The 27,096-nt window shown below is 37.4% G+C and overlaps 2 protein-coding genes and 1 long non-coding RNA gene across 4 annotated transcripts; 2 read left to right on the top strand and 1 right to left on the bottom strand.

Moving 5' to 3' along the window:
• Nucleotides 1–2,505: 2,505 nt before the first annotated feature.
• Nucleotides 2,506–18,293, bottom strand: LOC120897333. Of its 2 annotated transcripts, none has more exons than XR_005738520.1 (2): nt 17,556–18,293; nt 2,506–3,276 (listed from the first exon to the last, which is right to left on the bottom strand). XR_005738520.1 is itself a non-coding variant. In XM_040302150.1 (2 exons), exons 1-2 carry the CDS (start codon nt 11,892–11,894, stop codon nt 3,224–3,226), a joined length of 2,181 nt encoding a protein of 726 aa, XP_040158084.1. In that variant the 5' UTR covers nt 11,895–11,921; the 3' UTR covers nt 2,506–3,223. The 2 variants fall into 2 exon arrangements, 1 of the variants encoding a protein (XP_040158084.1); XM_040302150.1 differs by lacking the exon at nt 17,556–18,293 and adding an exon at nt 9,767–11,921.
• LOC120897337 lies at nt 9,774–13,032 on the top strand. The gene is made up of 2 exons (XR_005738521.1): nt 9,774–9,815; nt 10,452–13,032. It is a non-coding gene; the product is annotated as an uncharacterized LOC120897337 (long non-coding RNA).
• A 3,416-nt stretch (nt 18,294–21,709) lies between the features above and the next one.
• LOC120897336 (serine protease Hayan-like) lies at nt 21,710–22,940 on the top strand. Its single transcript, XM_040302152.1, has 4 exons — nt 21,710–21,757; nt 21,825–22,090; nt 22,149–22,258; nt 22,328–22,940. The coding sequence occupies exons 1-4, from the start codon at nt 21,737–21,739 to the stop codon at nt 22,666–22,668; spliced, it is 738 nt and encodes a 245-aa protein (XP_040158086.1). The 5' UTR covers nt 21,710–21,736; the 3' UTR covers nt 22,669–22,940.
• The last annotated feature ends 4,156 nt before the right edge of the window (nt 22,941–27,096 follow it).

Genomic DNA, 27,096 nt, shown 5'->3' on the forward strand with positions numbered 1-27,096 from the left:
TAAAACGTGCTACTTGACCCATCACTACCGCCATGCAATTGACAGCGATTTGTGAGAGCGCGCGAGGGCTCGCACGCCATACAAGTTCACCGTCCCAGAGCCCTCGCATTAAAGAGCTTGCGAGCCTAGGCAATTTTTTCGCCGCTAGTTTTAGCAGTTATAATTATAGCTCCCCAAGAGCAGGTATAACATTGCAAATTATAGCTTACTAAACACCTAAATTTTTAGATTTTATTTTGAAAAAATCCACAAAAATTTAAACAGCGATCTTTTCGACAAATAACACAGCAAAACAATAATTAATGAATAAAAAAATATTTTAAAATATTTTTAAAATATCTTCAGATTACGAGCAGATGATACCACTTGCAACCCTCGCAATGTTTGACGGGCAGTTATAATTATAGCACCGCGAGAGCAGGTATAACAGTGCAATTTATAGCATACTAAACACGTAAAACTTTACATTGTATGTTGCAAAATCCACAAAAATTGATAAAGTGATCTTTTCCAAGAACAACACCACAAAATATATAATTTATTAATAGAAACTAAGATTATTTTAAATCCCCATATAACCAAATCGTCCTTAACCCACTGTAAAACCACTTCAAACCCACGTGGGTTTGTGGTGGTCGATTCAGTCGTTAACCCACCAAATTTTAGAACAATCGGAGCTGCCAGTGTATTTATCTTGCCCACCCTTAACCCACCTTTTCCAAAAAGGCTTTGAGAGAAAGTTTGGGCAAGGGTTGGCTAAGGTCAATATGCTGAACAGGATTTTAACTCCTCGGTTGATTAAATTCATTCACTTACATCACTGCACTTCAACTTCAGCAATATTATTAGTCTAAAAACTATGCACTGATCAGTGAAATGGAAGAGTTTATTCGCAAGTAAACAAACACACATATACACATATTACACATGAATGTTTTACAACAAACCAACTTAAACACACACGTTTAAATGCTTCCTTTGCACAATTAAATAACATTTTAAGATAGGTGAAATATGTTGAGCAAATAAATTGCCCGTGCATAAAAAACTGACTTCAACAACATTGAAGTGGCTGCTTCTGTGGCCGTGTGGCTTAACCCACCAAACTTATAGTTTTTTAGCTTTGTTTGATGGAACTGGATTTTTAGTACGAGAAATTAACGACTGAATCGACCACCACAAACCCACGTGGGTTTAAAGTGGTTTTACAGTGGGTTAAGGATGATTTGGTTATTTGGGTTTACAGCAATTATCCGCAGTACGCGATACTCGATATACGCGAATTCGCAGTACGCGATTCCTCTAAATTAGACAGCTGCATGTGTTTTTGCAAATATTTTAATTTTTTGAAATATTTTATGCTCTTTTTGAATTTCTTTATTGTTATTATTGCATTTTGCATTAAATTTGTGCAAAAGATACCTATTTTATAACAAAAAACTTTAATGAAAAACTCTGTGGCGATATTTTTCAACCCTCGAACCGGTAGTGTAAACTATTTTTCCATAGGAATCCGCTATACGCGAAAACTCGAGATACGCTATTGCGCTCGGTCCCGTACGATAGCGTATATCGGATAATGACTGTATCTTTAAGTCACTATATAAGACGTCGTAAATCGGTTCTGATATGAGACTGGTATCATGATTTGGCTATTTGGGGTTTTTCCTAAATAACCTGCATAATTACAGTAGAACGTCGATTATCGAGCGGCGGATTTACCGGCGGGCAGCTTAACCGTGCGCATAAATGTGACAACTGTTCAAACGTACGGAGAAAATTTGCAGCGATAGTCAAGTGGGCAACTAGTTTTTTGTGAAGCTTTGTAGTTTCTAGTGGTATTTTCGGAATTCATTTTTGCTTATGATCAGTTGTAAAACCTATAGTTATTGATTAAAATAATATTCTACTAACGATTAACCGATTGATTCAAAGTAAGTTAATCATAAAACTAGTGAATTTTATATTTTTTTATGAATTTGACATTTCTAGAACCATTATCCGTGCAAATCGATTAACCGGCAACCGTCCGATCCCGGGCTGACCGGATAATCGACGTTCTGCTGTACATTGAAAGATAAAATCGGATGCGACGATCCGACGCAATCAAAAATTATAATTTTTCGGAATTTTCCGTTGTACGACAAAATATAAATTTCATCTGATAAAATCGCATCGGATCAGCGTTACCATAACCCTTACAGCTTGCCCATTTAAGATCTGAAATTTGATCATTCTTATTCAAAATCCGCAAAAATGCATTAAGTGTTAATTACGACGAATATCTGTGTATACACAGATAATTCATGAGTGTAATAAACAAATTATCGATAATATCAAACAAAAAAATCGAGAAGAAGATACTACTCGAAACCTTGCTATGTATAAAGGGGTATGAAAAAAATTTCCCAACTAAAAAGCTCATCTTCAATAGATGGAATCTAAGTGTGTTCAGACTGTAGTTTAAACAGTTTTAATTAAAAAATTGTATTGAACAAGAGATGATTGCTTTTTACGTCAAACGTCTTTTATTCAAAATCTAGTAGTTCGTTTTCGACGCAGCGCTCTTCGTCTTACTAAATGTCTAGACTTATGGTTCAGTACTGTTGTACCGTCTACCTCAGGTGTTTTTATTTCACGTTCGTTGTAGTGCTCAGTAACTGTAGCGTACACACCCACAACTTCTCTCCGTTGAGTCGTTGGCACGTTGACAGTCGTCAAATAGTGAAAAGATGGTGTTAAAAGAAGGTTCACTGATAAATCATTCGCAGGATCGTCTGCTTGCCGGTAGCTGGGTGATGCTAATTCTGACGGTTCACGTATGTTGAAACTGGATAGACGATGGCGTTGTCGCTGACCTGCTGTTTGGCGGTAGTTATGATTACGCCTAGGAGATGTACAGCATGATACACAGTCATCGTTTGAATGTTTCAGAAGTTTCATAGGCGAAGAATGATTTTCTACCAATATGAATCGAAACGAAGACGCAGTATCGGTGGGAATTGTATTGGATAGAGCATCAGAAGACGTGGTTGATTTTAGTGTACTCGTTGCGTTTTCAGGCCGTTGCAATTCGATGTTATTGTTCGGTATATTTGTTTCATGGTAGCCTTCTTTCGTTCCAATTGATGAAATATGATTGTTGTTTTCGACATCCAGTTGCTGATGTATAAGAAGGCTTTCATTCCTCCATATCCAAAGATTATCCTTATGTGTTTTCCATTCATTGCACATAGTTTGTTGTCCACGTGTAACGACCCACTTCAGCATGGTGTGCTAAGAAAATGAAATATAAATATAGACATTTGTTTTAAGTAAAAATCTTACCAATTGTTAAAGTGTAATGAGTAGAATAAACGTATACTTTTTACTTTTATAAACGTTTCATAGAGAGCGTGGAAAAAATATTTTAAAATGTAGTGGGTTAAGGACATAATCGACCACCCACGTGGATTTGATGTGGCTTTACCGTGTGTTAAGATCGATTTGTTTATTTGGGTATGCTGAACAGGATTTTAATACATCGATTACTTTAGCTCATTCACTTACATCACTGCATAACTTCGGCAGTATAAAATAAAATAAAATGTGTATTGACCAGCGAAATGAAAGAATCCATTTGCTAGTAAACAAACACATACAAACAGATATTACACAAGGATCCCAAATAACCAAATCGTCCTTAACCCAATGTAAAGCCACTACAAACGCACGTGGGTTTGTGGTGGTCGATTCAGTCGTTAATCTACCAAATTTTAGAACAATCGGAACAGACAGCTCCGATCCGATGTATTTATCTTGCCCCATCCACCTTTTCCAAAAATGTTTTGAGGAAATGTTTGGTCGAGGGTTGGCTAAGGTCAATATGCTGAACAGGATTTTAACTTCTCGATTGATTAAATTCATTCACTTGTATCATTGATCAGCACCTCAACTTCAACAATATTATTAGTCTATAAACTATGCACTGACCAGCGAAATTAAAAAATCCATTACCAAGTAAACAAACACATATATACACATATTACATATGGATGTTTTACAACAAACCAACTTAAACACACACTTTTAATTGCATCGTTTGCATAATTAAATAACATTTTAACACAGGTGAAATATGTTGAGCCAATAAATTACCCGTGCATAAAAAACTGACTTCAACAATATTGAAGTGGCCGCTTATGTGGTCGTGTGGCTTAATCCACCAATCAGATTGTGTTTTGACTTTGTTTGATGGAACTGGATTTTTAGTACAAGAAATTGGTGTTGTTTTCGGTATCTTGGTTATTTGGGCTAAGTTATGCTGTGATGTAAGTGAATGAGTTAAAGTAATTGATGTGTTCAAATCATGTTAAGCATATTGACACTAGCCCGCCCTTGATCCATCTTTTCCTCGTCAACATGTTTGGAACAGGTGGGCCAAGCGCGGGCAAGGTCAATACATATGATCGGAACTGACAGCTCCGATTGTTCTAAAATTTGGTGGGTTAACGACTGAATCGACCACCACAAACCCACGTGGGTTTGAAGTGGCTTTACAGTGGGTTAAGGCCGATTTGGTTATTTGGCGAAGAACGACAAAAATCTCAAACATCTGATTATCATCGATATTTTGTTTAAGAAGTACTAAATAGGTACATAATTCAAATAGAAACATGCATTTTAGCATCAATATCGAAGCAATTGGCCACAACTTCGCCAAAAAGCTGTTTGTTAACGCTTTTTCTCGAACGTCAAATTTTTCACTTTTTGTCAACTTTTGTCAACTTTATTTCCTGGCTGCTCCAGCCCGTCAAACATTGCGAGGGTTGCGAGTAGTACCATCTGCTCGAAATCTTAAGATATTTTAAATAATACTTATTTTTTATTCATAAATATATATTTTTTGCAGTGTTATTCGTTGAAACGATCACTATTTCAAATTTTGTGGATTGTTGAAAAATAAAATGTCTAAATTCAGAAGTTTAGTATCCCGTCAAACATTGCGAGGGTTGCGAGTAGTATTATCTGCTCGAGATCTTATGATATTTTAAATAATATAAATTTTTTATTCATAAATTATTTTTTTGTGATGTTATTCGTCGAAAGATGGCTGATCTTGGAGAAGATGGCTGAATATAGAAACGACACATACCATCTCTTCATAGACTTCAAAACCGCATACGATAGCATAGCCAGGGTAAAACTGTACGACGCTATGAGCTCATTTGGAATCCCGGCAAAACTGATAAGGCTAGTTAGAATGACTATGGAAAACGTCACATGCCAGGTGAGGGTGGATGAAAAACTCTCAGGACCTTTTGCTACCACCAAGGGTCTGCGCCAGGGGGACGGGCTTGCCTGTCTCCTATTCAACTTGGTGCTAGAGAGGGCCATCCGCGACTCGAGGGTGGAGACTATGGGAACCATCTTCTATAAGTCGGCCCAGATTCCGGCATACGCTGGTGATATAGATATCATTGGTCTGCGACTCTCCTATGTAGCAAAGGCCTACCAAGGGATCGAGCAGGCGGCAGAGAACCTCGGATTGCAGATAAACGAGGCAAAGACCAAACTGATGGTGGCAACATCAGCGGGCCTACCAATAAATAATCCGAATCTACGTAGGCGTGATGTACAGATAGGTGAACTTTTGAATTCGTTCCACAATTCACCTATCTTGGGTCAAAGGTCGGCAACGACAATAGCATGGAAGCAGAGTTGCTTGTAAGGATGCTGGCTGCCAACCGATCATTCTACAGCCTACGCCTCTGAGACATGGACATTGTCCAAATCTGACGAAACCCTCTTAGCCGCGTTCGAGAGGAAGATGCTCAGAAGGATACTTGGCCCCGTATGTGTGGAAGGACAATGGAGGAGCCGCTATAATGACGAGGCTCCGGTGGGCTGGCCATGTTGTACGCATGGAAACGAACGACCCAGCCCGTAAAGTCTTTTTAGGCCGTCCACAAGGACAGAGGAGGCGTGGTAGGCCCAAATTGAGGTGGCAAGATGGCGTGGAGGCGTCCGCCATTAAGGCCGGGATAAGGGACTGGCAGACGAAGGCGCGAGACCGTGAGCGGTTTCGGACACTCCTGAGGCAGGCCAAGACCGCAAAGCGGTTGTAGCGCCGGATAAGTAAGTAAGTAAGTATTCGTCCAAAAGATCACTTTTTCAATTTTTGTGTTTTTTTCAAATTTGTTTTTTAAATCAGGTGTTTAGTATGCTACAATTTGCACAGTTATACCTGCTCTCGGGGTACTATAATTATAACTGCTAAAACCCGCCATGCAATTGACTGCGCCCTTTAAACATTGCGAGCCCGCCATGCAATTGACAGCGATTTGCGAGGGCGCGCGAGGGCTCGCACGCCATACAAGTTCACCGTCCCAGAGCCCTCGCATCAAAGAGCTTGCGAGCCTAGGCAGTTTTTTCGCCGCTAGTTTTAGCAGTTATAATTATAGCACCCCGAGAGCAGGTTTAACATTGCCAATTATAGCTTACTAAAAACCTAAATTTTGAGATTTTATTTTGAAAAAATCCACAAAAATGTAAATAGTGGTCTTTTCGACAAATAACACAGCAAAACAAGAATAAATGAATAAAAACTAAATATTTTAAAATATTTTTAAAATATCTTAAGATTTCGAGCAGATGATACCACTTGCATCCCTCGCAATGTTTGACGGGAGTGTTGCAAGTAGTATCATCTGCTCGAAATCTTAAGGTCCCGCCATGCAATTGACAGCGATTTGCGAGGGCGCGCGAGGGCTCGCACGCCATACAAGTTCACCGCCCCAGAGCCCTCGCATTAAACAGCTTGCGAGCCTTGGTAGTTTTTTCACACCTAGTTTTAGCAGTTATAATTATAGCACCTCGAGAGCAGGTATAAAAGTGCGATTTGTAGCATACTAAACACCTGAATTTTGACATTTTAGTTTTCAAAAATCCACAAAAATTGAAAAAGTGATCTTTTCGCCAAATACTACCGCACAAAACATAATTCTTGAATAAAAATCAACGATTTTTTAAAATACCATAAGATTTCGAGTACATGAAATCTTTCGCAACCCTCGCAATGTTTGACGGGTATAAAGCGTGATCTTTTCGACAAACAACACTGCAAAAATATATAAATTTAAATATAATACATAAATATCTCTATTATAAAATTCTAGTAAAGGCTGATCAGCGTTACTTTCAAGCGATAGCTTGGATGTTTTTTGCTAAGTTTACATTCATGCAATGACAACCACATCGACTATAGAAAACGCAACGCCGACTTAGTTTTTAGTAATTTGAAAGGTATTGAGAAGAATGATACAAATTACAGTCTGAATTTAATAATTGAAGTTTTTTCGTGGTTGTTGCAAACTATTGCCAGGACGTTCGGGAGCCTTTGAGCGATCGGGAATATTCGGCTCGATCGGTATCGGATGCTTCCCACACTACGCGTTTGTACCGCGCTCTGTCGGGAATCACGGTAGATAACACCGACAGATCGAATCGTACGTTAATTATTATTAACAGTTGTCATTCAATATTTTTCTATACATGGGACTAATTTTTGGATTAAGTATAACTAAAAATTGTCTTCTACAACGTGTAAGTAATTTTTTCCAATAAGTGGTCAAAAAACTGGATCCGGATGTATGAAAACGTAGCGAAAACATTCATACGAAAAAGTAACTGAAACAAATGACCTTTTTTTAAGAGTAACTGGTCATACCGGCCTCTATACAGGTTTTCGATACTTAGTATCACTTAGCTGGATAGTCAATCCTTTCTTAGGGCGACGGTCCATGTGATTGACATGTTGTTAAGATGTCCGAGTTGACGATAGTACCTTGGGATCCCTCGATGCAACAAGAAATAAAAATAGGAAAACTGGACTGTATGGTTCCATTAGTGAGTCAGATTCAGGTACTGTTTAGGTTCCGAAATATAAAAGGGAGTAGTATCACGGCCAAGCTACACGTACCGGACGACATCGGACGATGCCATAATTCCGTTAACGCCAACTGTTAAATCTCATACAAAATCGGCCCGCTGTGATCCGACACGGCCCCGCCCGACGCGAATCGCTTGTCTGCGGTCCTACGTTTTATGGCATCCGATGTCGTCCGGTACGTGTAGCTTGGCCGTCAGGGCTCGGAATCAGGATCTGTTGCATGACTGACATGGAATATTAATCAGTTCAACGATCAGTATGGGGTTCAGTTCCAATACCGAAAGGATCCAATGTGGGATCAGTACGCTACGGTTTTTGGAGCTGTTATACCGGTATATATACAATTTCAGTACGTGTGTCAGGAAAGTAAATTTATAAATATTTTAACACATAGCAATTGAAACATGTTTAATCTTCGCTATCACAAGCATTTACACCGACAAACACAACAAATTTACGAAAAAAGTATATGCTTATGGCGACTTCGTTGTACCTATGGCATGGTTCCTATAGTCGTCGTATTGTGTTACTATAGTGTTGGTAAACACTAACTGTTTGAGGTATCTTAAAAACTGTGTATAATATATATGGAACTTAGTTTTGAAGCTGTTTTCATATGAATAGCAAGAATCACATCCATAATATTGATTTCATACATAATTAGACCGTAAAAAATGTATAAATTTGAGTGAAAAAAATATTGACTAAAAAACTGTATAACGACTGTAGTCTACCCAAACTCATTTCTGTTGCTTATTTTTGTAAAAACAATATGAAGTGTTAACAATTACCTTGGAAAAAAAATTAAAATGTCCTGTTTTTACTAATTTTATAACTATGAGTGCCTGTTTTGTGTATCTATAATGGGACTATGATAAAAAACGCACGCAAATGCAAAAATATGGTTCAAAGGCAATAAATTTTAGTAAACCAACAATATTTCAAGCTATGTTAAAAAATATTTATTGCGTTGCTATGTGGCTATTTAAAGCGTTAACAAAAATATGAGTTTCGTTATGAAATCCTTAAGATTTTGGGAGAATGTTGACACATGAATGTTGAATATTCACAAAATATGGGTTTTTTCTGTCACTTCAATGGAATGGCCCAATTTTACTTTTTATAGCCTTTTTTAAAATATCAGAAAATATGAAACAATGACATAAATAACTTAATTGCTCTTAAATTATCGTATGGAGCATGTTGTGCGAGTTGCGCAAGCAGCGAACGACTTGGGCAAACTGACATTTTGCTGCTTGGGTTTGGATTTTTGTGACAGTAGAATTTAAGTGACAATAAATTAATTTTTAGTCTTGCATGCGACATCAACGAATAGAGATCGTCTTGTCCGTGAGGGCTCCCAATTTTACGGTGAAAGAAAACCTACTACCCCACCCCTCAAGTTACAGTCCACCGCTAGAGACACAACAGAGCACATTTTAAAAGCATTACCATTACCACCACTGGTACTACACCGCTATAGGTACGTTTACCCTATAGGGTCAAGATATATCTTCGGAATGGATCAGGATCAGTTAAATGACCAGTAAGGGGTTAGGATCAGTTCTAGGATCAGGTTCATGACTAATTATAACACCTATATGGGAATGGAATCAGTTCCAGCACCAGAATAAATTGTATAAAATATCAGGTTCAACATTGTATTGTATTGTTTTGTATTGTTTATTGTATTAAGTGATTGGCCAAACAAGCGGCCTTATCACTGAATTAAAACTAAAACTTAAATAACTAACGCAGTGTACAATGACAAAACGGATCAACAAAATCTAGTAGGTAGGTGCCAGTCAAATGAAATGTAACGCTGATTAAACTTACGGGCCATCGCAGTCATTGGGTCGTTCTCGCTGTATGCACGTCTTGTAAGGTCAGTTCTTATTAGTCTGTAGTTACGGAACACTCTAGGAGGGACATTTATGTTGACTCTAGCCAGTAGTTCTGGCGAATCTATGTCACCGACAATAAGTTTGGACAAAAACGTACATTGGGCATTATCACGTCTCCTAGCAAGTGTGTCCAGACCAAACAGCAAACAACGAGTATGATACGATGGACGAGGGGTTACATTACGCCACGGAGTGAAGTGTAGGACAATACGAGTAACTCTCTTTTGGACAGCTTCTATTCTATTGGACCAAACACTAGAGAACGGACACCAAACTGTAGAACTAAACTCGAGGATGGAACGAACATAGGACTTATACAGAGTTAACAGGCAGTGTGGGTCATTGAGTTCTCTCGAATGTCGACGAATAAATCCTAGCATTTTGTTAGCTTTGTCTAAAATATCACAGTAATGTTGTCGGAAATCTAGTTTGCGATCCAGGGTGACTCCTAAATCCCCGACCGTATTGCACCGCGGTAGTTGTGTCCCTGATATGCTATAGATATACCTTATCGGACTAGCTATTCTAAAGAAAGACATTGACGTACACTTATCAACAGAAATTAGCAGGTCGTTGTTGATACACCAGTCAGAGAAAACATCAATCGATCTTTGCAGAGAAAGAGAGTCGGAAGTGTTCCGTACGATACGAAACAGCCTAACATCATCCGCATAAAGCAGACAATCTGCTTCCGTAATGGCCAGTGTGACGTCGTTAATAAAAAGCGAGAACAGCAGTGGTCCCAAGTTGCTGCCCTGAGGGACGCCAGATGAACTCTCGAAAACGTTAGAGGAGACACCATCGATTTGTACGTAGTAGCTACGTTCAGAGATATAGGACCTGAACCAATTCACCAGCGGAGTAGAGAGACCGATCCGGGCGAGCTTAGCCAACAGCAAGCGATGGTTCACACGATCAAACGCAGCCTTAAGATCAGTGTATACTGCATCCATCTGAGCTCCGGAAGTAAAGGCTGCATGGCAGTTGGAGACGAATTCCACCAAGTTTGTGGTAGCACTGCGTCGAGGAAAGAAACCATGCTGGCGTGTAGAAATATAAGAACGACAGTGATACATTAGCGAGTTTTGTATGACGATCTCAAACACCTTGGCACAAGAAGGCAAGGTGGTTATACCGCGGTAGTTCTCAGCAGAGTTTTTATCCCCTTTTTTGTACACCGGAAACATCACAGAGGATTTCCAGGCTGTGGGTACAGTACTTTGTGCAAAAGAGAGTTGGTAGATTTGAGACAGAGGCTCTGCTAAAAATTCGCGGCATTTGGCAAGGATTGCCGTAGGAATACCATCGGGTTCATGGTTGTATGAGGTTTTGACTTGCTGCAGAGCACGTAGTACAGTATCTACCGAGATAATAATATCGCGTACGTCAATGTCAACAACATCACGGGGCACATTATTTAAAGCTGCTTCTAATGATAAGCTTGCATCATCCGTAGTAAAGCAGTCCTTGAAACGATCAGCAAATAAGTTGCACATGCCTTCCTTACTGCTTGTGGAGACGTTGTTATATGTGAGAACATCGGGGAGCGAGCTGTTACCGCGTTTTGATTCAACATACCTCCAGAATCGTGTTGGGTGTCTGATGAGCGAGAATTTCACTCGAATGAGATAACGAGTATGAAGTTGTCTGTTATAGCTTCTATATACATTATGGGCAGCAATGAACCTTAATTTGGAGTGTTGTGTACCATTTGTACTGTAAAAGCGAAAGCATGACGCTTTGTTTTGCTTTAGACGGCGTAAACGTGCATCAGACCATGGTGGACTGCGATGCGGTGGCATTAGAGGACAGCAATCAGATATAAGCGCCAGTAGTGTTGTGTTAAATAGTTCCAATGCTGAGTTAACATCCGGATTACCTTCCAGGAAAGACCAGTCAGTAGATTGAAGCAGTTCAGCTAGACGGATAAAGTTAGTTCGCCTGTAGTTACGTGTGCCGGACTCACGGTTTGGTGAGGTAGAACGCCAGGAACGAGCTGTATTGCCAGCACCAGTTAAGTGTAGTTCAACAGGAGGATGATGAACATCAACGGCAACCATAGGGAAAGGTGACACCACCGGTGGGGCACAATAATGTAGGATCTCGTCAGAGACAATTATGAGATCGAGAATGTTATTCGATGCATTAGGTATAAAGTTGATCTAAGAAAGCCCATTACTATAGATGCAGTCAAGCAAAGAGCGGCAGTTGTCCGTAATTCGTGAATTCTCATAATTGATTCGCAGTGCAGGAACGTTAGAATCATCGGTGTTCCAGGAAAGATTGGAAACATGGGTTCGGGATTAATGAATCGCTTCTTAATGCATCACTTCGAATTAACAACCACTTGGAATTTGCGTTGTCTTTTAAGAAATCCTTTACATGCAGTTTATTATATACACCAGATATGATCTTGCATAACCCTGTAACCGGGCCAAATTAACTAGTGAATACAAAATTAATATTACTTAAAATATCTTTTTTCGAGCAGAAAAATATTTTAAAATATTTTTTTTTAGATATATTTAAATAGATTTCGAGCAGATGATACCAATCGCAACCCTCGCAATGTTTGACGGGGTTCGATTTTGGGGCTTCTGATGGATTCGAGAATCGTTCGACGTATATGATAGGCCTGTAAGTCTCGAAAGCTTGTGAAGGCGGGCATGTCCACGAATGACGTCACTCCAAATAGGATGACATGTCCTTGCAGTCAAATCAAATGTATAGCACAACAAATATGCGTCATATTTTTGGGTTTTAGGCCTTGTTCTGCCCGATTGCATAAATCGATATATTTTTACAAAACCAGATCACATGAATGGCAATATTTAACGTATATAATCACAGAATGACAAAAAGCAGTTTGATATAAAGGCGTGCTCACATTACTCGAGAGCAGGGGCGGAGCACTACGCAAACTAAGTGGCTACGTAGAGCTCCGAGGTGTCGAGAGACCATTAGCAATTTAAATTGAACATGTTTGTGTGATAAAAATGGATTTCAACGGCTAGCAACTCAGATATTAGTTCAGGTTATTTCGTATCAATTGAATTAGGATTTGATAATGATAAAGTGAGGTTACACTTATTTACCCGTGGGTAGATATAAATTTTTTATAGAACGATTATTCAAAATAACATGATAAACAAGTTAAGTGAAGTATTCAAAATAGCAAAATAAACACTAAACACGTGATTTTTTTTGTGAGTTTTTTTTTAAATAATGAGATATACTAATATATGGAGCTGACAAGTTGTCGTTGTTTATGAAAACTTAAAGAATTCATTACAGGTAAAGATACAAATCAATCTTATTTTATTTATAAATAAAACTTAATGTTTGTTCGTCTGTATCTACTAGCTCTCATCACTCAATAACTCGACTTTTATTACAACGAATAAAATAAGTGGAAAATAGGTAGTTTATTGTTTTGAATTTGATTTTGTGTGCTGAACCCTCTTTGACCTGTTTCCATAAAAGAATAATTTTATTTATATTTAAAAAAGGAAGACGTTTATTGATTTCGCTCAAATATAGAGAACAGATGTTTTATGCAGCCAAAATGCATCTACAAAAATTTAATACTTCAAGGATAATGGAAAACGGAATCGTTTTTTTCCCCTCCTTCGAAAAAAAACCTTTCTTTTTTATTTGTTCGTAGTTCCACATGCCATGTTTAAGGGAAAGCGGGGCAAAATGGATCTGTTTAGGATTTTGGTCTGTATCTTATTGGTTAAACCACTTTCCTCTGTTATTTTGACATCAACCGATACTTTAACTTATTCAACAAAAACCATCATTAGATGACGCATTAATAACAAATATAGAAGTTTAAAATGAATCTTAAAAATCAACATCAAAAGTCGTGATAATTTATAGGCGGGGTAAAATGGTCTTGATATGGGGAAAAATGGTCTTACACAAAATGTCAAAATACATAAAACAAAGGGGCAAAATAGACCACAACATTGAACTTCAGGCTTTGGTTTAAGCTCTTGCAACGCGGTAGAATTGTGAGAGTAGATATTTAAGTTTAGTATTTAAGTGTTTTGTTGAAGAATTTAGTCTTGACTTTGACGATATAGTAGACATACAGTACAGTTTTATTTATATAAAGCTAGTGTATTGTAGCGACCTTAGCTTATACCACAGCCTCATCATGTTGGTCCTTTCAAAACATAAACCCAAGCTCCCAACCACGCTGGTTTTCGCAGGTCTTTTCGGGGATAATTCATTAACGAATTATCCCCGAAAACATCAACGAAATACAGATTAGTTCCGGGGATAGCGAACATACATGAATTATGAACCCATGCAAAAAAGAGCTAATCATAGAAATGAACATTCGGATTCACTCCTTTCCCTCATGTTCCAATTCATGCTCATGCTTCATCCTTGATGCTACCAACCACTTCGCTAGTTCTACTTCGAATCACTTTGCCAGTTGCTCTACAATGATATGGTATTCATTATCGTGCTATTTACTGGTTTTGTTGTATGAAGGGGTACTGATACTAAATGAATTAAAAGAAAGAAATAAACCAATAAAAATAACAGATTGACTATTAACTACGCATTTTTAACAATGAGTAAAGGGGTTTGAAGTTATTGGAGTTGGATGTTTTAAAAATAAAATAAAACTTTAAATCATCAATGAAAACAATAAAAATGGAATTGAACTCAGGTCGACCATGGTACAAACATTACACCATTACCATTTGACCATAACTACTCCATGAACATAAATTGTTATCTTTCAGTTTTAAATCCTTTAAATATGAACAAAGAGATGTGTAAAAGTTCATCGATGCGTGTGAGAGAGTAAGGATGATGAATAGAAAGAGATGTTTCTATGAGTTTGTGTTCATTATCCCCGAAAAATACCGCTTGGGAAGACCATTTTACCCCATGTAAAACATTTAACAAACTTTAACTCTAAACTACTCATACTCAAATGATTAAATCATAGATAAATATAATGTGTTTGGATACACATTCTTTTTTTGCTCTAATTAAATGTTAAATTCTTACAAAAGCTTATTTCCGAGATCGTGAAATTAACATCGCTTTGAGCAAACATTTTTTGCTAAATTATTCTGCTGTTTTTTAATCTAATGTTATGAAACGTTCATGTTGTGCTTTAAACATTGTATTTGATATTTTTCAATAATTAGATGTCATCATAACCGTGTTAATTTGCTAATAATGCAGGTGACACACTCGCCCCACCTATCCATTTTGCCTTAGAATCCCCTACACTTTTTTTGGCAATCTATCAAACCAATCCTCCAGCAACTTCACCTTCACATTTGGGCTAATCCGTATTCTTCTTCTTATTGGTATTTGGTTATACTACTCTTGTTGTTTAAACTGCTTTCATCATTTACGATTTTGGTTTTCTGTGGCTGATGATGTTTGTGTATCGGGCTGTTCTCTTTGGATACAAATATTGGCATTTGATTCTGGTCACATTTTGAAATATTTTTTTTTTATTTACATTCCTAATAGAATTTGCAATATTAATAACATAAAGTTGTTGCTTGGTTTACTCTATGTGATGTATTGATGTTAGGCCGCAAACCTCGTACGAAAACCTGTTTATTCTGCTATATCGGTAAACCAATAAACTCACTGTAATCCAAGCCCATGAGGTCCTAAGGCAAGAACCAACTAAAGTTGTTATGCCTGATATAAAGGAACGAATACTGTTGTTTTTTTTTTATTACTCAGATTTCATATTCTTCTATTCTGAATAAAATGATCAGTTAATAGTAGTAAATCCTTGGAGCCGGTCTCGTAGTACAGTCGTCAACTCGTGCAACTTAACAACATGCCCGTCATGGGTTCAATTCCCAAATAGACCGCGCCACCATACGTAGGACTGACTATCCTGCTATGGGGGGGGGGGAATCAATTAGTCACTGAAAGCCAAGCCCACAAGTGGGTACAGGCAGGCCTTGACCGTCATCGGTTGTTGAGCCAAAGAAGAAGAAGTAGTAAATCATACGTTGAACGACTGTTTATCCTAGCATCATATAAAATTGAATTTCGCATTCATGTTACTGTTGTATAGAAATGTAAAATATAGTTAGTGTAATGTAAATCATTTGATTTCTTAAAATAATTCAAAAACAGCTGCAATTAATTAAAAGATGCAATTTGTTGTGATTTCTATGGGCAGAACAAGAATAATTAAACAATCTAAATGGCCACGAGGAATCACAAAATTAGTTGATGTCTTTGACAAAGAAAACTTCTTTGAATTTTAAAATGGATAATTAATGGAGCTTTTCCACCAAATGTTGCCTCTAAGGCATACATTTTTGGAGTGCGCACTCATTTTTGACTCTAACGTAGTATTTTTGCTTATAAGTAATCAAGTTTTAAGTCTTTTTTTTTTGATGATGATAATTATAAAAGTATTTCAGCAGATTTTTGATAATTGTTTTTTTAAATTACACAAACAATACAAAAACCGTGTAATTTTAATTTTTTTTAGCAAAAAACAATAAAATTTTCTAAACTCTAAAGCTATTGTTTACACCTGAATATACCCGTCAGTTTTTCACTTCATTAAAACATCCAACAGTTGTTAACATCTCTATTTAGCATAACAACTGTAGCATATTTGCTATACAGAGCTTACTATAATATACACTATCAGCTATAGACACATTGTAACACACTTTGCAAAGCCAAATTACACCATTGCAACACATTCATTATAACACATCAGCAAATCAATTCACAGCATAGCAATACACCCAGACCATACCGTTCATAAAAAAAAAACAATTGAGACACATTTATCGAAAACAACCGAAACGCGCAGCATAACCAATTCAAGCGATACTACAGCAAAGTAGACACGTATAGGAACTTATCGCTAAAACGCAGCGTAAGCAAAGATCGACCGACGTACCCGTTCTTTGACTAGAACAGTTTAAACTTTCCAGAACATTCGTAAAAACACTAAAACCGCAGCATAGGCACAACATGACAGACACCTCACTCCGATATAAAATATAAATTGCACCTCATATAAATAACTTTCAATTGGGATAAAAATACATTCCAAAACCAAATGTACGAAACCTATTGAGTATAAATAAAACCAATTCCGATGCGGCAGAACAGATTCGTTCGGACTGTCAAGCTAGGACGTTACGCTGCCTTAAAACTTCGCCTTCCAATTTATTTCAGGAGTGTAGTTATGTCCCGCTACCCAAGATAAGGCTTCTTAACTCCAACGTTTCCAATAAGGGAAACCTCCAAATGATTTCTATGATCGCCTGAACGATCAAGTGTTGAAAAGTCCGCTTCGACCAAAGCTTTATTCTACCTCGATACATGTCAGCGAAACACTGATCTACCGCGATGGTACGCGTTGATCAGTTGTACCGTATGTACGCCGTAACACATTACATGGCGACCGTAACTATCTCCAATCTTTGGCCGTAACAGTCAAAAATTGATGCCTTAAATACAAAAAATGAGGCGCACTGTCAAACATTGATGCTTTAGAGCCAAACATAGGTTAGTTAGAGTCAAAATTTAGCTGCAACGACTGTTAGTGAACGACTTTTCACTTCAAACAATTTAGCAGGCCTTTCATTCCAGTGGCTGCCCAATGCTGTAACCAATGTTAATTTTCCACTGCTCAACGTGATTGAGTTATTGAGCTTATTGAGTATTAGAATTAATGTTGCTGTGCTTACCTTTTAAGACTTTCCTTATATTTAAAATGATTTCTTTATTGATGATGTGAGCCAGAACTTATTGGCTCGTAGAATAGTGAAATGATTTGCGCACACGTACATAAAAAATCAGATGGATACACATTGGTTAGAAATCTTCGGTTCAATTTGGGTACTGCACATTCGCGGCAACGACGCGAAGTATGTTTGCACACTGACATCAGATTGCAGACTAAAGCATCGACGGCAAACCGAGTTTGTATCGGACCCTACCGGGAATAATGCTCAATCCTGCAATCGTCATTTTTCCCTCTTTCTCTATCCTTCAGGGTCTTTGACGGGTCCTTAGATTTTGGGCTGGCTTCTGTGTTGTTGAATGTTTTCCTTTTACATGTCGTAGCACACCTTTTTGTCGAAAAGGTGCAAATGATCGGTCTTGCGGCGGACTGTTACCTGAATCACCAATTCTGCTACATGAAATCCCGGTTAGGTTTATTTATGTCGGTACGTGCGTGTGCCACTGTATGCAGTCAGATTACTTCCTGAAATTGTGACCCATCTAGGAAATAGGTAAAACCCATACTCGACCGGGTGTGTCACGGCACTTTTTTACCTACTGGATGTATTTTCTTTGCCATCAGCCGTTGGTAACGAAGACAAAATGTGTGAAAGCATTCGATATAGCTAAATAATGGCAAAGGAAAAGAAACAATAAAACGACATGTGGTTCTTTTTAGAGGATAATTCTTCAAAGTTACGTTAAACATTTCTACTGATTCATATGGTGTACTTTTGATAACAATAAAATATAGAACAAATGCAGCACTTTCATTAAAATATTTAAGTTGAGTTTTTATAAATCTCTTAATGAATGAAGCATTTTTAATTATTTGCAACTAGCTCAGAACTTAATTTGGTATTTGTGTACTTTTTATTAATTCGTGCACAAGCTATCACGAAATTTCGTATCAATTAATAAATCAGAAGCATATTTTTTGGGAACATTGATCGCTAGCCCGTCATAAATAATTGTCGTATTCATCCATCCACAGACAATCCAGATTGATCAATCTGGGAGAGAAATGGAATAAAGCACTGTGCGACTCTACAATTGTAATAGAAATATGGGGTGTGATACATGGAGTGACTTTTGTCGTACTATTACTTTCCCACAAGACAGTTGAAACATTGAAAAAGAAAAACTCTGGGCATACACAAAAGTTCTATATTTTAGTTGATAAACCGAAAAGAAACTGTATAGAATTCTCACAGAAAACGAAACTTTTTGCTAATGAATGCATAACAGTGGTACTTTTTACGTTCATATTCATCATGATTAACAAAACATACATTGTAGCGTAAAACCACCCACATCAAAGTTTGGCAAACCAACACATAATTATTTTAAATATATTCTTTAACTAGGGCAACAATCGCATTTTGAACTTCGTTGTTCGCTGTTACAGAGGATTTTTATTTATTTTATTACATATATATATATAAAAACAATATATAATAAAACAATTTATATATATGTATATGTATATATATATATATATATATATATATATATATATATATATATATATATATATATATATATATATATATATATATATATATATATATATATATATATATATATATATATATATATATATTTATACATATATATATATATATATATATATTAAACTAAGGTTTATTATTTAGAGCAATTCCGAGAGTACCTAGGGTAAGTGTATCTATTATGGACATAGCTTGTTATCAATTCGCTTTTTTCACGGCTGCAAAAATTCGCCTTTTACACGATCTTGGGTTCGTCTATAGAATTTGGAATAATGAAATGTGTTAAAATATTGTTTTTTTTTTTTAAATTTTGGGTTTTGGATATTTTTAATTACTGGAACATCCAGATTACTGTTGCAAGGAAAATGTCCAATTATGGCACTAGTGTTCTTAACATGGTTATGAGAGGGTTCCTATTATGACCATTTATTTTTTATCGTTTATTTTATATACAAATAATCGCTTCATGTTGTGAAATTAAAACAAATTTATGAAAAAAACGCGAATAAAACAATTCAGAATAAAGAAAAAACACCTATAATGATATAAAAGGAAAGGCACATTTAGTAATATAATGTCGTTTCAAATAAACATAATAACATAGCTCTATGTAGAAGCGGCTTTCTTGTTCTAGTTTCTTGCATTACCCGCCATGCAATTGACAGCGATTTGCGAGGGCGCGCGAGGGCTCGCACGCCATACAAGTTCACCGTCCCAGAGCCCTCGCATTAAACAGCTTGCGAGCCTTGGTAGTTTTTTCACACCTAGTTTTAGCAGTTATAATTATAGCACCTCGAGAGCAGGTATAAAAGTGCGATTTTTAGCATACTAAACACCTGAATTTTGACATTTTAGTTTTCAAAAATCCACAAAAATTTAAATAGTGATCTTTTCGCCAAATACTACCGCACAAAATATAATTCTTGAATAAAAATCAACGATTTTTTAAAATACCATAAGATTTCGAGTACATGAAATCTTTCGCAACCCTCGCATTGTTTGACGGGTATTGCAAGTTTCTTGTAATATTGCAAATACAAATACAAATGAGGAAAGATTGATAACTCTGGCAGCGAGTGGTGTAGATGTTTGGGGATGTTAAATGTTGTGAAATGTCCATGTTAGCCTTAAGTATAGATATGATCGCTTTTCCTTTTTTATAACACTTTTCCATTTTACCACTTTTTTAATTTTCTCGTTTTTTGGCCACTTGACGTTCTATGGCTTGATTTGGAATGTGAAAAGAAAAATGTTTCGGCAGCGTTAAATGCTTTCGACGGAATATTTCGTGTAGTCCGTTTTTTTATAGCCAGCTTCCCGCCATGCAATTGACAGCGATTTGCGAGGGCGCGCGAGGGCTCGCACGCTATACAAGTTCACCGCCCCAAAGAGCTATACAAGCCCTCGCATCAAAGAGCTTGCGAGCCTAGGCAGTTTTTTCGCCGCTAGTTTTAGCACCCGCCATGTACTTGACAGCGATTTGCGAGGGCGCGCGAGGGCTCGCACGCCATATAAGTTCACCGTCCCAGAGCCCTCGCATTAAAGAGCTTGCGAGCCTAGGCAGTTTTTTCGCCACTAGTTTTAGCAGTTATAATTATAGCACCCCGAGAGCAGGTATAACATTGCAAATTATAGCTTACTAAACACCTAATTTAATTTTGAAAAAATCCACCAAAATTTAAATAGCTATCTTTTCGACAAATAACACTGCAAAACAATAATTAATGAATACAAAATAAATATTTTTAAATAGTTTTAAAATATCTTAAGATTTCGAGCAGATGATACCACTTTCAACCCTCGCAATGTTTGACGGGATGTTTGACGGGAATTTCGAGCAAATGTCACTTGGGCATCTTGCTTCTAACTATGGTAATCTATGTGCGTCCATAGTGTTACCATAATTATATATATATATACATATATATATATATATATATATATATATATATATATATATATATATATATATATATATATATATATATATATATATATATATATATATATATATATATATATATATATATATATATATATATATATATATATATCTATAATATATATAATGACACTCTTACTGAATTTAGATGCTGGAACAATACTCCTAAGACGAAAATGTTTTTAAATAACAGGGGAATGAACCTCTTATCAATGTTTGAAAAATTGAGATTGACCAGCTCATATTGCATGCATCACAAATGATAAGAATCATATTTACCACTAATGGACTGCATTGCATTGATAAGAGATTCATTCAAGTGTGATTTGAAAACATTTTCGTCTGAGGTATATTATAGGAGATTCCTAAATCTAAATTCAGTTATAGTGAATAGTTTAGAGTGAAGCGAATCAGTCGCACAAGTGTTAACATGAAAAAAGGTGTAACATTTCTAGCCTGTTTCATTGTCTGCCTCAAAGTCGCTTGCTCTGAAGCAGAAGTTCGAAAACTTTTTAACATTAGTCATGTTAATTCATCGGATTACATGCGATATCATGCATTACATTTGTTTAATAATGATCATCCAAACCGACTACGACCTGCATTAAAAAGTATTTAATTTATCTTATAATTTTCATTATTACTTCTATCCGACAGAATATAATTTGATTTTATTTTTGCAGAATGTCCCATGTCAAATATGCTCTTTCCGGTAAGACATTACGAGTGATTAAAATGACATTTTTTTGTTTCACTTCCTGTATATAACTTTTCGGCAGGTGAAGATATTTTCTACCGAAGAACCATACTTTTGTTCCGCGGTGTTCATAAGCGCTGATTTTTTGCTAGCACCAGCGATGTGCCTGAAACTTATGCAACCGGTTGATGACCATCCCTCGAGTCATATGTTTGTTTTAATCGAGGCGGAACACGTATTCTATTACGAAGGTGGTCGCCGGTACATAAACAAAATTTTTTATCATCCTAAGCTAGAGGAAGAACCAGTGTACCATAATCTAGCCGTTGTGAAGTTGCGCAATCCAATGTACGTGAGTAAAATTGGCGTTTTTCAGTATACTTAATCGATTGATATTTTGCTACAGTCGTGAAACGGTGATGGAAAATGGTCAAAGTATTGTTGCTTGTCTATGGTCTGAAATAAAGCTGCGCAATAACAAAGTTTACTTGGGCGAATGGTTTAAGTATCATCCTGGTAAGTCTAAAGTAGTTTAGAATTATTTAGCATTTCCTAAAATTAATATCTCGATCAAAATAAATATAGAACAAAATCCTGCCTTTCGTTGGCTTGATGTTCCAGTCATAACGAGGAAGGAATGTCGCGAGGAGCTTTCGAAAAATAAAGTAATCATACCAGAATTTGATCGCGGAGTAGCTGAAACACAACTATGTGTCAAGGACAAGAAAAATAGTACCATGATTGAGTTTTGTGAACCTCGTTCGTCAGGACCATTATTTATGACCCTCGGTAACACAGTTTACGTGGTAGGGATGCCTACAGTTCATATTGATGATTGTAATGTGCAAATTGAGGTGTTTAATCAGGTTTCATCATTTTTGGATTGGATTGAAGCAATCGTATGGCCCCATTTTGAACCTCTGTAGAAAGTAGTGCATACAAACTGGTTAGGTTTGATGTGCAACATTCGTACTAAGTTGATAGTGATTTTGTAAATTTCACTAAGATTTCAACGGTTCCCCGTAATATAAAAGTATGAAATTATAGGCATTACAATATTATCAAATCATTGATTAACAAAATCGATAACTTAATAAAAAACATAAACCGTTAAATAAAAGATGGTTGTTTAAAAAAATATGTTTGTGTATCTATAACATATCTTATCTGATAAATAAAATTGAAAATTTCTACAGTCTGTTCCCGAGTTATGCGGTTCTCTGATAAATTTAATCCACTTAAAATCCAAAAATATCAGAAATTTCTGAACGAATTGTATCAAATAAATGTATATTAATGTATAAAAGTACTAAATTTAATGAAAAGTGTCGAGTAATCAATTGTATTTTGGCCGAAAATCGCGAAATTCGACTTAGATCGGAAATACACGGAACGGCATTTCGCGGCCGCAGAATTTCGCATGCTGTTAAACCCATATACAAACTGTCAACGGCTACTTTTTCGAACTGTCATTACCATACATTTTTCAACAGGCGGAATTCCGAGGCCGCGAAATTCCGGTCCGTGTATTTTCGGCCTTAGGCTGGAAATAGATGAACCGAGATCGTCGCAGTACCGCAAAAATCGCGTATGACTTGAGCTGTCAATTCTATTATAAAATCTGACAGATAGGTGAGATAATCGCGGTTCGTGTATGGAGCCATCCGAGGCCTGGTGACGATTGAGTGTGCTATTTTTATCAATTTGTGAATCAAATTATTTATTTCACATAGTTTATGCAAAATAAAATACAAAACTCGTTTCTCGACACGAGTTTTCACACAAATCCACCAGAAAAAGTAAAAAATAATCGGTTCACGCTACCGCAAAAATCTCAGCAATACCGAAGATGGGTATCTCTGCGAAACAGCAGGCGCGATTGGAGGCGCGGAAGATTTGACAGCTCAACTGTTCTACAACTGTTACAAACAAGGCGCGGTACCCCCCCGCCATGCAATTGACAGCGATTTGCGAGGGCGCGCGAGGGCTCGCACGCCATACAACCCGTTAAACATTGCGAGGGTTGCAAGAGGTATCATCTGCTCGAAATCTTAAGATATTTTAAAAATATTTTAAAATATTTATTTTGTATTCATTAATTATTGTTTTGCTGTGTTATTTGTCGAAAAGATAGCTATTTAAATTTTGGTGGATTTTTTCAAAATTAAATTAGGTGTTTAGTAAGCTATAATTTGCAATGTTATACCTGCTCTCGGGGTGCTATAATTATAACTGCTAAAACTAGCGGCGAAAAAATGCCTAGGCTCGCAAGCTCTTTAATGCGAGGGCTCTGGGACGGTGAACTTATATGGCGTGCGAGCCCTCGCGCGCCCTCGCAAATCGCTGTCAATTGCATGGCACCCCGAGAGCAGGTATAACAGTGCAAATTACAGCATACTAAACACCTGAATTTTGACATTTTATGTTGAAAAAATCTACAAAAATTTAAATAGTGATCTTTTTGACAAATAGTACCGCAAAAAAATCCAAAAATCCTTTGTTTCGATAAACTGATTCGAGAGCTCAAGTCGACCGGTGCGAAAATGAAAGAGGAATGAACATTTTATTAACTACATTCTGTTAACACTATTTCAAAGAGTACTATGATCAATTGTACACCAGTATCTTACTGACCCTGGAATTTGTGAAAAGCAAGTATTTGGATGTCGAATCGAAACGAAGAGGAAGAAGTTCGAGCATTCAAAATTCAGAAGAAGTTGCTTTTGCTGGAAAGACCAGAGGAAAATTTCGTCTGAAGTGCTTCAGCTGTGGTGGATTCGGGCACAAGAGAGCTGATTGTCCGAAAAACGAACATCGTGAAGAGCATGCAGAAAATTTTGAAAAAAGAAAACCTATGAAGGCCAATGCTGCTACGACATCTGTATCGTTTGTGACAGGATCAAAGTCGACGTTGAATGAAAAATTGCAACGGTGGTATCTGGATAATGGAGCTTCAGATCATATAGTGAATCGAAAAGAATTATTCAAAAACTGGAAATGCTAGATGAGCCCGTCTGCATAGCAACTGCGAAGAAAGGCGTCAACCTGGTTGCTAAACAACGCGGAGAGATCAACGTTTACTCGTTTGTTGATGGTAAGAAAATTGAAATCCGCATGGAAAACGTTCTTTTTGTTCCAGAGCTGACGCTGAATCTGATGTCTTTACGTCGGCTGGAAAATTCGGAAATGAAGGTGGTTTTCGATAAAGGCAAAGTAACCGTTGAAGATGCTGATCAAGGTGTCGTTGCTACCGGTAAGCAGGTTGGTGTGCTGTACGCGATGGACTTTCATTACCTAGCAACACCAAATGCTGCTATGGTAACGGGAAAGGTTTCCATGGAGTTACAGCTGTGGCATCAACGTTTCGGACACATTGGGAATAGAAATCTGATGAAGCTAATCGACAAGAAAATGGTAGATGGATTGGATCTAGAAGGCAGCGAAAATTATGAAAGCTCGAAATCAGTGATATGTGAACCATGCTTGGCTGGAAAACAAACTCGAGAACCGTTTGTAAGTCGTGAAGGAAAGCGGACTACACGTCCGTTAGAGTTAGTGCATAGCGACGTCTGTGGTCCCATCTCACCTTCGACGTGGGACGGTATGCGGTATTTCATCACTTTCACGGACGACTTCAGTCATCAGACAGTTGTTTATCTGATGAAGTCGAAGGATAAAGCTGTCGATTATTTGGAGACGTATGAAGCTATGGCTACTGCACATTTCCAAACCAAGTTGTGTCGTTTTCGCTGTGATAATGGAGGCGAGTATAGCTGCAAGAAAATGAAATCTTTCTGTCGGCAACGTGGCATCAGGCTCGAGATGACGGTTCCGTATACACCGGAGCAAAATGGATTGAGTGAACGGATGAATAGAACCATTGTCGAAAAAGTACGTGCGATGTTGGCTGGAAGTAACGTATCGGAAAATTTGTGGGGGTGAAGCAGTATATGCGGCAGTGTATCTAATCAACCGCAGCCCGACTGTTGCCCTGGATGGAAATCGCACACCTTTTGAAGTCTGGAATGCAAGGAAGCCAAATGTAAGTAACCTTCGCATTTTTGGTTCAGAATGTTTCGTTCATATCCCCAAGCAAAAACGCAAGAAGTTGGATGTGAAATCCGAGAAGGCGATTTTTGTTTCCTATGCTCCAAATGGGTATCGCGTTTGGAACGGAAAGAAGGTGTTCGTTGCAAGAGATATTGTTTTCAACGAATGCATAAACAGAGACGTTTCATCTGATGACATGAAAATTGAAAAAGATGAAAAAGTTGTATTTTATGAACGCGTCCAACCACCAGAATTAGTTCAGGCAGTGAACTGTAACAACGGTGTAAAATCAGAACACAACGATGTATTATCAGAACACAACGATATATTATCAGAACACAACGATGATGTGGAAGCTACTTCGGATGAAGATCTGGATAGTACGTTGGTTGACGAAACTGTTGAAGGTATTTGCGAAGAAAACGGTGTACGTCGAAGTGCTAGAAATCGTGTACCTCCTGACTGGCACAAGGACTACAATATTTCAGCGTTTGCATTGAGTGCTGAAGAATATGTAGACAGCATTCCAAGTGATATAGACGAATTGAAAAAGCGAGATGATTGGTCACTTTGGGAGAAAGCAATCGAGGCCGAATTGGAATCGCTGAAGAAGAATCAAACGTGGACCCTTACAGAACTGCCTGCTGGTCGACGCCCTGTCGGCAATAAATGGGTGTTCACTATCAAGCGTGATGGTGAAGGAAAAATTGACCGGTACAAAGCTCGACTTGTTGCGAAGGGGTTTACGCAGATGAAAGGATTTGATTATTCGGAAACATATTCTCCTGTGGTGAAGATGACGACCTTGAGAATATTGTTGGCCCTGGCAAATCAGCGAAATCCACATGTTCATCAAATGGATGTGAAGACTGCGTTCCTGAATGGCGGCCTGACCGAAGAAATTTATATGAGGCAACGGTCTGGCTTTGAGGCGGGAAATGGACTGGTCTGCAAACTGAACAAAGCCATTTATGGATTGAAACAAGCGTCTCGGAGCTGGAATTTGCGATTCCATACGTTCATCACTAGCATTAGTTTTGAACGAAGTGGACATGACCAGTGTCTTTACTACTGGTCAAAAGGAGAGGTAATCATTTATCTAGTTATATATGTAGATGACATCCTGATTGTTGGAAACTCGATAACGGCGATAAAATGTCTGAAGGAAAAGCTATCCAAAGAATTTGAAATGAAGGACCTAGCTGAAGTGCGGTGTTTTTTGGGATTAAACATCAATCGAAATAGAACAACTGGAGTTATGACGATCGACCAGAAGCAATACGTGTAGAAAATCTTACAGCGAT

The sequence above is a fragment of the Anopheles arabiensis genome, chromosome 2, assembly GCF_016920715.1.
Source record: "Anopheles arabiensis isolate DONGOLA chromosome 2, AaraD3, whole genome shotgun sequence".
Taxonomy (NCBI): Eukaryota; Metazoa; Arthropoda; class Insecta; order Diptera; family Culicidae; genus Anopheles; species Anopheles arabiensis.